At 63.2% G+C, this 10,098-nt stretch overlaps 1 protein-coding gene across 2 annotated transcripts; it reads right to left on the bottom strand.

Moving 5' to 3' along the window:
* Window positions 1-614: 614 nt before the first annotated feature.
* Window positions 615-9,576, bottom strand: LCK (LCK proto-oncogene, Src family tyrosine kinase). Of its 2 annotated transcripts, none has more exons than XM_032709849.1 (13): window positions 9,452-9,576; window positions 6,566-6,672; window positions 6,371-6,452; window positions 6,197-6,287; window positions 5,970-6,068; window positions 5,749-5,852; window positions 5,522-5,671; window positions 4,759-4,911; window positions 3,671-3,850; window positions 3,049-3,125; window positions 2,802-2,955; window positions 2,211-2,342; window positions 615-1,113 (listed from the first exon to the last, which is right to left on the bottom strand). In XM_032709849.1, exons 2-13 carry the CDS (start codon window positions 6,665-6,667, stop codon window positions 911-913), a joined length of 1,527 nt encoding a protein of 508 aa, XP_032565740.1. In that variant the 5' UTR covers window positions 6,668-6,672; window positions 9,452-9,576; the 3' UTR covers window positions 615-910. The 2 variants fall into 2 exon arrangements, with proteins under 2 accessions (XP_032565740.1, XP_032565739.1); XM_032709848.1 differs by lacking the exon at window positions 9,452-9,576 and adding an exon at window positions 7,266-7,310.
* Between the last annotated feature and the right edge of the window lie 522 nt (window positions 9,577-10,098).

Here is a 10,098-nt window from a genome sequence, read left to right as displayed (position 1 = left end):
GGGGTCAGGGTGGGTGGGGCGGAACCATTAGATTTGGGGGGGGGGGCAGATGGGGATGAACCATCGCGGGGGAAGGGGGGCACGGGGCCCCCCCGGCAGCCCCCCACTCAGGGCCGAGGGGTCTCACGGAGGTCAGCGGGGTCTGGGGGGGTCCAGCAGCCCCCCCCAGGGCCGGGTTGTCCCATGTGGGTGGGGCTGGGGGGGATGTCTCACGGGGGTCGGGGGGGGTCCAGCAGCCCCCAAAGGTCGGGTTGTTCCATGGGGGGGGGGGGGCTGGAGGGGGTCTCAGGGGGCCAGGAGGGTCTGGGGGAGTCCAGCAGCGCCCCCAGAGTGGGTTGGTGAGAATGGAATTTGTCACTGGTGGGTGTCACCCAGTGGGGTCCATCCCTGGTGGGCATCACCCCCTGTACCCCATCCCATGGCAACCTGGCCCCACCACTGAAAAGGCCTTTATTTCCCCCAAAATGGGTCCTGCAAATGCCATGGGGGCAGAGGGGGGGAAGAAGGAGCGTCCCATGGCCAAGGGGTGCCTCAGCTATCGCTGTTGGGGGGGTTCCTGCCCTCACCAGAGGGGTGAAGGAGGCACAGCCACAGCGGGGCAAGGGGCTGCCGGGACCCCTGGGCAGCTCCAGGTGAGGCTGGAGGCTGGATTTCCACCCTGGAAAAACGTGGTGGGCACCCATTGAGCCCCCCATGCCAGCCTGCCGCCGCTGGGGGTCTGCCCTGGCCATCCATCCCCTCCTGAGGGGGGTAAAATCTGCCCCTCCCAAAGTCTGGAGTGCTCCAAATCTTTACTGCCGAGGTCCAGGGGAGAGTCCACCAACACCGTGATGCTCATGGAGTCTGGGGGGGTTTGACGCAGGGGAGCACTCCCAGCACCCCAGCACGGGGGAGTGGGTCCCGTGGCCCTTCAGGGCTCCTGCTGGTACTGGCCCTCGGTGGCGGTGAAGAAGTCCTCGAGCACACTCTTCATGTACTCGAAGGTGGGGCGCTCCTCGGGGCTCTCCTTCCAGCACTGCCTCATCAGCTCGTACAGCTCCGCGGGGCAGTTGTCGGGCTGCGGCATCCGGTACCCCCGCTCCAGGTTCTGGATCACCTCGGGGTTGGTCATCCCTGCCGGGGCAACGCGTGGGACTCAGTTTGGGTCACCCCCCATGTCACAGGTACCGCCCTGGGGCTGCTCATCCCTGCCTGGACATCGCACGTGGGTCTCAATTTGAGGTCTCCCCCCCTGCATCATAGGGACCACCCCAGGGCTGGTCATCCCTGCCAGGATAATGCACAGGACTCAGTTTGGGTCACCCCCCTGTAACAGGTTGGTCATCCCCTCCTGGACACACACAGGACACTGAATTGGGGTCACCCCCATGTCACAGGTACCACTCTGGGGATGGTCATTCCTGCCAGGACACGCACAGGACACTGAATTGGGGTCACCCCATGTCACAAGTACCACTCTGTGGATGATCATCCCTGCCAGGACATGCACAGGACATCAAATTGGGGTCACCCCATGTCACAGGTATTGCCCTGGGGCTGCTCATCCCTGCCTGGACATCGCACGTGGGTCTCAATTTGGGTCCCCCCCACATCAGAGGGACCACCCCAGGGCTGGTCATCCCTGCCAGGACAATGCACAGGACATCAAACTTGGGTCACCCCCATGTCACAGGTACCACTCTGGGGTTGGTCATCCCCTCCTGGACACACACAGGACACTGAATTGGGGTCACCCCCATGTCACAAGTACCACTCTGGGGATGATCATCCCTGCCAGGACATGCACAGGACAGCGAATTGGGGTCACCCCCATGTCACAGGTACCACTCTGTGGATGATCATGCCTGCCAGGACATGCACAGGACATCAAACTGGGGTCACCCCCATGTCACAGGTACCACTCTGTGGATGATCATCCCTGCCAGGACATACACAGGACACTGAATTGGGGTCACCCCCATGTCACAGGTGCCACCCCAAGCTCCCTGGGGAAGCTTCCACCCCCTTCCACCGCCTCCAAACGCCCCTCCAGGTGTCTTTTGGGGATGCGCCTCGGGAAGGGGTTGGATCCCTGGCTGCGGAGGAGGGCAGGGAGCCAGGCTGGGAGCGTGTGTGCGTGCGGGAGTGCATGTCCACACTCGTGGGCGTGCGCTCGCGTGTGCCAGCCCCGCTGCCACGGGAGATCCTTCCAGCTGCCGGGAAATCCTGACCTGGATACGGGATCCGGCCGTAGGTGACGATCTCGGTGAGCAGGATCCCGAAGGACCACACGTCCGACTTGATGGTGAACGTCCCGTAATTAATGGCCTCCGGCGCCGTCCACTTAATGGGGAATTTAGCCCCTGGAAAAAAACAGCGGGAGGGGAGGGAATGAAGCGTCCTGGAAGAGCTGGGATCACCCCTCTGTGTCTAATCTGCCGGGAAACCCCGGGTCAGGCTCAATCTCTGCTGATGACCTGGGTTTGGTGGCATCCAGCCCCCCCTGTCCCCCACTGCTCGGCGGTGGGCTGGCACCCCTGTCCCTGCAGTAGCCACCAAAAGCAGGGTCGGGTGGGCAAACAGGGTCCTGCGGCCCCCCCCCGTGCCCCCCCCCAGCTGAGAGGAGGGAGGTGGAGGAGGAAAAAGTGTCCCTGCATCCCCCTCCCTGCTCCCCCCTCCTGCAGCTCCTGTCCCTGCACCCCCCTCCTGCTCCCGGGGCACGGTGGGGACCCCCCCAGAGGACCGGGATGGGTGGGGGTCCCTCCTGCCGTGTCCCCAAGCCCTGTGCACCCCCGGGGCAGGGGAGGGAGGAGGGATCCCACCCTCTCGAGCCGTGTACTCGTTGTCCTCGATGAGCCGGGCCAGCCCGAAATCGGCGATTTTGCAGCACAGCGCCTCCGAGACGAGGATGTTGGCAGCCCTCAGGTCACGGTGGATGTAGTTCTTGGCCTCGATGAAGGCCATGCCTTCGGAAATCTGTAATTTGGAGAGGGGGGTTTACAATGAACAGCTCCTGCTCCAGCCCTGCAGAGCCCTCCCAGCCCCAGCCCTGTGTCCCTGCCCCCTCACCTGTGCAGCCATGTCCAGGAGCTTGTTGATGCCAAGCTTGACTCCCTCCGAGGTCTTGAGGAAGTCCACGAGGCTGCCTGCAGGGAGGGCAGCAGGTCTGAGCAGCAAAACACACACTGTCCCCCTCCCCAGCACCTTGGGGTCATGTGGTGGGAGGGCGTCACTAGGGCACTGTCACCCACTGCAACCCAAAATGTGGGGCTGGGAAGCTCACAGTGCCCCAGGAAGGTGGGCAGGGGAGGGTGGGCAGGAGAACACCCTTCCTGCAAGGTCCTTCTCCCCTCCTTTATCCCCGAGACGATGCAAAGGCAGAGCGTGGCATGGATGCCAAAAGCTGCTCGAGGCACATAAACCGGCACAAACAGCTGGATGGGACAGCCAGGAGCTGGAATACTGGACTTTTGGAAGTGCCCAGGGAAGAGGTGAAGTCCCCACCCCTGGAGGTGTCCAAGGAACGACTGGATGTGGCACTCAGTGCTCTGGGCTGGGCATCGGGCACAGGCCGGACTCGATCTCGGAGGAGTTTTCCAGCCTGAATGACCCTGTGGCCGTGCGACCACGTCTCTCCACAGCTCCCCCAGCCACCCCCACGTAGGTGGGCAGCACCTGGGGGGGGTCTCACCCTTCTCCATGTACTCGGTGATGATGTAGATGGGCTCCTTGGTGACCACGGCGTAGAGCCGCACCAGCCGCGGGTGCTGCAGGTTCTTCATGAGGTTGGCCTCGGCCAGGAAGGCACTGGGGGACATGCTGCCCGCCTTCAGGCTCTTCACAGCCACCTTGGTGTGCCCGTTGTAGAAGCCTGTGGAGAGCCAGGAAGAACAGGATGGGGAGAGGGACCCCCCCCCACCCTGGGGATAGGTGGCACCGGCAGCGCCAGCCAAGCAGGCAGCGTGGGGGCTGCTCTGTGGGTCTGGAGCATCCCAAGCCAAGACTGCACGAGGAAGAGATGCCGTGGGTTGCAAAGGTCAGTGGAAGGCTGTAAAGTTTGGCTTGAAGAGGGACTCCCACACCCCGGACTGTCACGGTGTGGCCGGAGGATTTTCGAGGCAGTCACAGCCCTGCCCTGGGCTAAAATCTGTGATCACACCTCAACCCACCGGGCAGATATTGTAATGTGTGGCTTTCAGTGACCACGAGGACAGGAGGTCACTGGGTTTTGAGCAGGAGGGGGAGCTGGGGGGGGGCCAGGCAGTGGTGCTGAAGCCTGGCTCTGGGTGGGAACCAGGAGGGGACTTCGTGGGACAGGCAGTGCCTGTGGGAGTGAAGGCAGAGACCCCTCTTTAGTGGGGGGGAGGAGCAGGGCAGCCCCAGTGCCTTCCCCACCACGGCACTCAGCAGCAGGAGGTGCTTTTGTGGCTGGATCACCACACTCTCAAGGCCCCCACTGCTCCCAGAATTCCAGCCAGAGCCACAGCAAGGGACATTTCCCAAGTGGGGACAAAGACAGCAGCTGTTCCCATGGCGAGCAGAGCCCAGCTCCACGAGGACAGGACCCCTGTCATTCCATCCTGGGTGGCTGGGATGGGAAAGGAAGAAGCTTGGGCTGCTCTGGGTGATTCAGAAGGATTCTCCCTTCTCCCAGAACCCCTGTGGAAAGCCATGAGTCCCACACCCAGGGCTGCGCTGGCTGCTCCATGAGAGATCCCAGCTGGATCCCTCCCATCCCGAGGGTGCCATGGGGCCCCAGTTTTGCCCTGACTCACTCACCCATCCAGACCTCTCCGAACTGCCCCGCTCCCAGCTTCTCCACCAGCTTCAGGGACTCCCTGGGCACCTCCCACTCGTCCTGCCACCACGGCTTCTGCGGCTTCTGCGTCCGGCAGGGTTTGCCCAGGCGGGTGCAGAGCCCGTCGGAGCTGCCTGGGGTGGGGGGAGGCACGGGGGGGGTCAGGGCAGGCAGAGGCACTGGGATCTGGGCACAGGCCAATGGCTTGGCTGGGGCACGTGGAGCAGTGTGTCCTGCTCATCCCATCCCATCCCATCCCATTCCATCCCATCCCATGCTATCCCCATTCCATCTCGTACCATTCCCATTCTGTCCTGTCCCATCCCGTGTCATCGTATCCCAGTCCCATCGAATCCTATCCCATCCCATTCCCATTTCATCCTGTCCTATCCCATCCTGTTCCTATACCATTCCCATCCCATCCAATCCTATCCCATCCCGCCCCATTCCTGTTCCATTCCCATCCAGTCCAATCCTGTCCCATCCCTCTCCCATCCTGCCCCATTCCTATTCCATTCTCATCCCATCCAATCCTGTCCCATCCTGCCCCATTCCTATTCCATTCCCACCCCATACTATCCCATTCCATCCTGTCCTGTCCCATCCCCTCTGGTCTCATCCCACCCTATTCCGTTCCATCCTGTCCCATCTCACCCCGTTCTTATCCCACCCCGGTTCCACCCCATCCCGCTCCATTCCCACCCTATTCCCATCCCATTCCCATCCCCCCTGGCCATCCCATACGTGTGTAGTGCTGCACCAGCTCCCTGAGGCTGCCGAAGGGGACGCGGGGGGAGATGTAGAAGCCGCCGTTGTCCATGTTCCGGATCTTGTAGTGCTTCACCGTCTCTCCCTGGGTCTCATCCAGGTCCCGCACGGACAGCGAGTAGGAGCCTGGGGACACGGGCACCATGTGGGTCCCCCACACCCCTCCCATGCTTCCCAGGGCCTCTCCCAGCGCGGGAAGGTACCTTTGGAGGTCTCGCTCTCCCGGATGAGGAAGGAGCCGTGCGTGTTGCCCGACGCCAGGAGCTGCCGCTCGGCGTCCTTGCGGCTGATGTTCTTGAAGAACCACCTGGGGACACAGGGATGGGGGGGGGTCAGGCTGTGCCTTCACCCACCAGCACTTCTGGGGTGCTCCTGGCTCCATCCCCCCCTGCCAGGGCACAGCTCCCGCTCCATCCCTACTCACGGCTCGGGCTCCAGGCTGTTCACCAAGGCCACGAAGTTGTAGGGGATCAATCCCTCCTGGCCGGTGGTGAGCGACTGTGCCTTCCACCACTCCCCATTCCTGCAAGGACACGGCGAGGTGAGACACCCCCCTCCAGCTGCCAGGACCCTGCACAGCCCCCCCTGCCAGCACAGGAGCCGTGGGGCCGTGCCAGGGGCGGTGCTGGGATGTGGTTGGTGCTCGCTCACTCCTCCAGGACACGGAGCTTCTCTCCCTTCCGCAGCCGCAGGTCCCCGTCGTGCTTGGGCTCGTAGTTGTACAGGGCCACCACCAGCTTATCTGGGGGGACAAGGGGAGGGACAGGGTGGCAGTGGCCAGTTTGGGGGGTGTTCCAGCCACCTCCTCCCACGGCCAGACCTCACCTTGCATGGGGGAGCACGGCGGGGACGTGGACTCGTAGGACACCAGAGGGTCTTGCACCTCGGAGCCATTGAGGATCAGCCTCTGCCAGGGGATGAGGAGCCCCGTGAGTCCTCACCTTCCAGGGTTTGACCACCCCATGGCCACCTCTGGAGGTGTTTGGCCACTGGGATGGGGGTCTCTCACCCCCTCCTCACCTGGTTCTTGCTGTCGGGGTCGATGGGGTAATTGCAGTGGTCACAGATGTCGATGTTCTCGATCCAGTCCTCGTCGTAGTCTGAGCTGCAGCAGCAGCCCATGGTGCCTGGGGGGGCAGAGGTGGTGAGGGGAGGCTTCACACCCCCAGGCTCCCCTTTCCTCCCACTCCAGCACACCCCTATCCCTGCATCCATCTGTCTGGCTTCCCACAGGGCATGACCCATCCTGCGCACTCCTCAGCTGAACTGGGGACATCCCCTGACTCTCTGTCACCAGCCCTTATTTCCTCCTAATTTATTCTGGCCTCATTAATTAAAACCACCGAAGGCAATTAGTCCCCCAGCCTGAGGCTCCCCTTTACCTCCAGCTCCTTCCCACCCTCCATCTCACCCACCTCCATCCTTCCCTTGGGGCGATCCCTCTGTTCCTCAGCCAGATAACAACCTGATCATCAATACCCCATTAACAATTAATACACCCTTGTGTTTGATGAGGTTTGGCTGGGCCTGGCACCCCCCAAAAGCAGCTCCTGGGGTCAGAGGTGGATGTAGGTGCTCCCCACCCACCCTGTGCAGCCTCTGATTTCCGTCTCCCACAAGCTCTCAGCCTCTCCCCCACACTCACCCCCGTTTCTCCTGCATCAGGGATGTCCTTAAACCCCCACCCCTGCTCTGAGGCCCCTCATCCTGTGCAGCTCACCCTGAAACATCCAGGAGGATGTTCCACCTCCACCTCGAGGACCAACCCTGGTGACACGGAGCCAGCACGGGGCTGTCCCCAGTGTCCCCTGCACCCTGGTGTGGGCAGGGATGTCATGAGTGTCACAAGGGCTCTGCAAACCACCCGGGGCACCTCTGCCCTTCCCGAAAATGCTGATGATGGCACAAAACCCCCATGGTTTTGGGAGCCCCACGGTGCATCGTGTGGAAATGGCGGCCCACGGCCCCGGAAAAAGCTCTTCCGCAGAATCCCCCACGCCCACACGGCTGGGATCTGTCTCCACCAAGACCTGGCCTCCAAACCCTGCTCTCCAGGCTCAGCTTTGGGGGCTCTCTGGGGGCCCCGGCGTGGTTTCCACGGGCTCTGGGAGCCCCGAGTCACCACGAGCCAGCCCGGGTGTGTCTGTCCCACCACCCAAAACCGGTGGCCACTGCGCCGGCGCTGAGTGGGAGCTCTGATCTGGCAGTGAGTGGCACAGCTGGGAGGGTCCCCATCCTCTCCTGGTGCCCTGCTGAGCCCTGGGAGATGCTTTTCTGAAAGACAGACCGGCTGCTGGCACTGCTGGCACCACTTTGGCCTTGGTTTCTGCCATTGGTAGAAATCCATGCCTTTCCATGCTGGGGGCTTCATTTGAGTGGGCACGTAGGGAAGAGGCTTGCAGGGGGTCCCCAGGGAGGGTGCAGGGTCCCTGGGGTGCTGCCAGCCCTCTGTGCCACCAGCCTCAGCCAGAGGACACTACCACTCAGAGCCCCCCCAGCCTGCACTGCCAGGGCTGGTTTTCCAGACCAGGAGCCCCCTCCCTTGGATCCAGGGTCAGCAGGGACACAGGGATCATCCCCACGGTGCCACCTCGGGGTGCCCACCACCAAGGGGAGCGGGTGACTGGCAGTTTTGGTGAGGAGAACACAGATGAGTGACTCCCACCTTCCCCCCATGCCATACAACACTGCTAAAAACCACCCTGGTACCTTCTGGTGACCCCATCTGGGGACTCACCTTGGCACCCAAAAAGGGGCTCCTGCTGCAGGCAGGAGGAGCAGGCAGGGCCACAGCGATGCCCAGCAGCAGCAAAGCCCCCTCCACCCCCCCAGCACCACCCTGGTCCCGCAGAGGAGAAGCCCCCGACCCCCCAGAGCTCCCCCACAGCCCTTCAGGCACCTTTACCAAAGGAGGTGTTTTTTCCTCCCTGCACGGAGCCGGGGTGGGGAGGGAGGTGCTGCTGCTGCGCCTTTTTTTCTTACAGCCCCAAGCCACAGCGTAATTTCCACCGAGCAGCCGTTTCACCTGGGCCACGTCGGGGGGGAAAAAGGGGCGTTTGAAGTTGGCTTTTGGTGACTGCATCTGTGCAAACCGAATTTCTGCTGCGAAGGTGCCTGGGAGGGACGTGTAGGCGCCCCTGCCCCCTGTTCAGTGTGTCCCCCGGGAGGTATCTGCGTGTCCTACTGTGTTCCTGTCCCTGTTTTGGCTCTGGAGTGTGTTTGGACCCCCCATCTCCCTGCCCTGGGCTGACCTTTCTGCTCCAGCCAGGTTGGGTTGGTTTGTTCACGGGTGTGGGCGGGCTGAAGGCTGGGCTGACCCCCGTCCCTGATGCTCTTCAAGGCTCACCAGAGCGTCCCCCAGCCAGCTGTGACTCACTGGGTGTCCAGCCCTGCTCTGGCACAGCCTCACAGCGACACAAAGGATGCCGGCCCCAGAGCTGCCCCTGCAGCAGGAGGGTCTTTGCGCTGAGGCAGCACCAAAAATGGGTTTATCTCAATGTCTGAACCCCCAAACTGGGAAGCAAACCCCAGCAGCCCAGCACTGAGCTGCTGCCTGTCCCTACACCACTCTCACCCACAGCCCTGGGGACAAAACTCCCACTTTGCCCTGGAAATGGGGGCCTTGGGAAGAGCCCTGTGAGGGGGCCGGTGCTCCCACCCCGGGCAGGGGACATTGAGACAGCAGCTTTCACCCCAACTGGGAGGGCACAGAGGAGTGGGGGGCGCAGGCTGACTCCCCCCATCCCTCACCCAGGCGTTCACAACCCCCCACCACTCACTGCAAACCCAAACCTCCATTTCCACCCCTCCGAGGGGCACTCGGGGGGCACACAGACCCCCCGCTGTCCCGGTGGTCCCCGTCTCCCATCTCTGCACGGCGCAGACCCTCCCACCCCCAGCTCTTACCTGTTGGCAGGAGATGATGCCCGGCCCCTCTCAGACCCCCATTCCCGGGCAGCGCTCCCGTCCCCTCCTCACGTCCTGCCCATCCCGCCGGGGGCGCGGGGACCCTGCGGGGCGCGGCGCGGAGCCCCCCGAGGCGCGGGCCGTGCTCCCCGAGGGCGCTCTCGCTCCTGCTCCTGCTCCCGCCTGCCCCGCTTGATTTCCTGCCTCATGAGCAAACTCTCGAGCAGCTCGTTCGCAGCTCGTGCCCGACCGCAAGAGCGAGCGACAAACCCCGAGGGCTTCCTGCCATCCCCGCCGCGAGGGTCCCAGCGCTGGCTGTCCCCTCGCCCGGGGCGTGCTGAGACCCTCAGTGGTGACTGTGGGGTCCCACGGGGTGGGAGAAGGGTCAGGGACAGGCAGGGGGTTGTCACCTGCTGCCCAGTCCCCTGTGCTGTCCCCTCTCCAGGGCTCAGGTTGGCAATGCCCTGCACCAGCTGCCCCTGACCCCACTGGACCCTACACCGTTGTAGGACACATCCTACACCCCAAAACCCCCTTTTTGGCCACCACCACTGTGTCACCACAGACTTTGGCACCCAGACAGCCACGGGGTCAGGGGCTGAAGCTGGGGGGGACACCCTGTGCCCCTGCCAGGTCTGCCAGCCCTG

Source organism: Chiroxiphia lanceolata, chromosome 24 (genome assembly GCF_009829145.1).
Source record: "Chiroxiphia lanceolata isolate bChiLan1 chromosome 24, bChiLan1.pri, whole genome shotgun sequence".
NCBI lineage: Eukaryota > Metazoa > Chordata > Aves > Passeriformes > Pipridae > Chiroxiphia > Chiroxiphia lanceolata.
The sequence above is the reverse complement of the archived record's forward strand: the minus strand, read 5'-3'. Positions and strand labels throughout refer to the sequence as shown.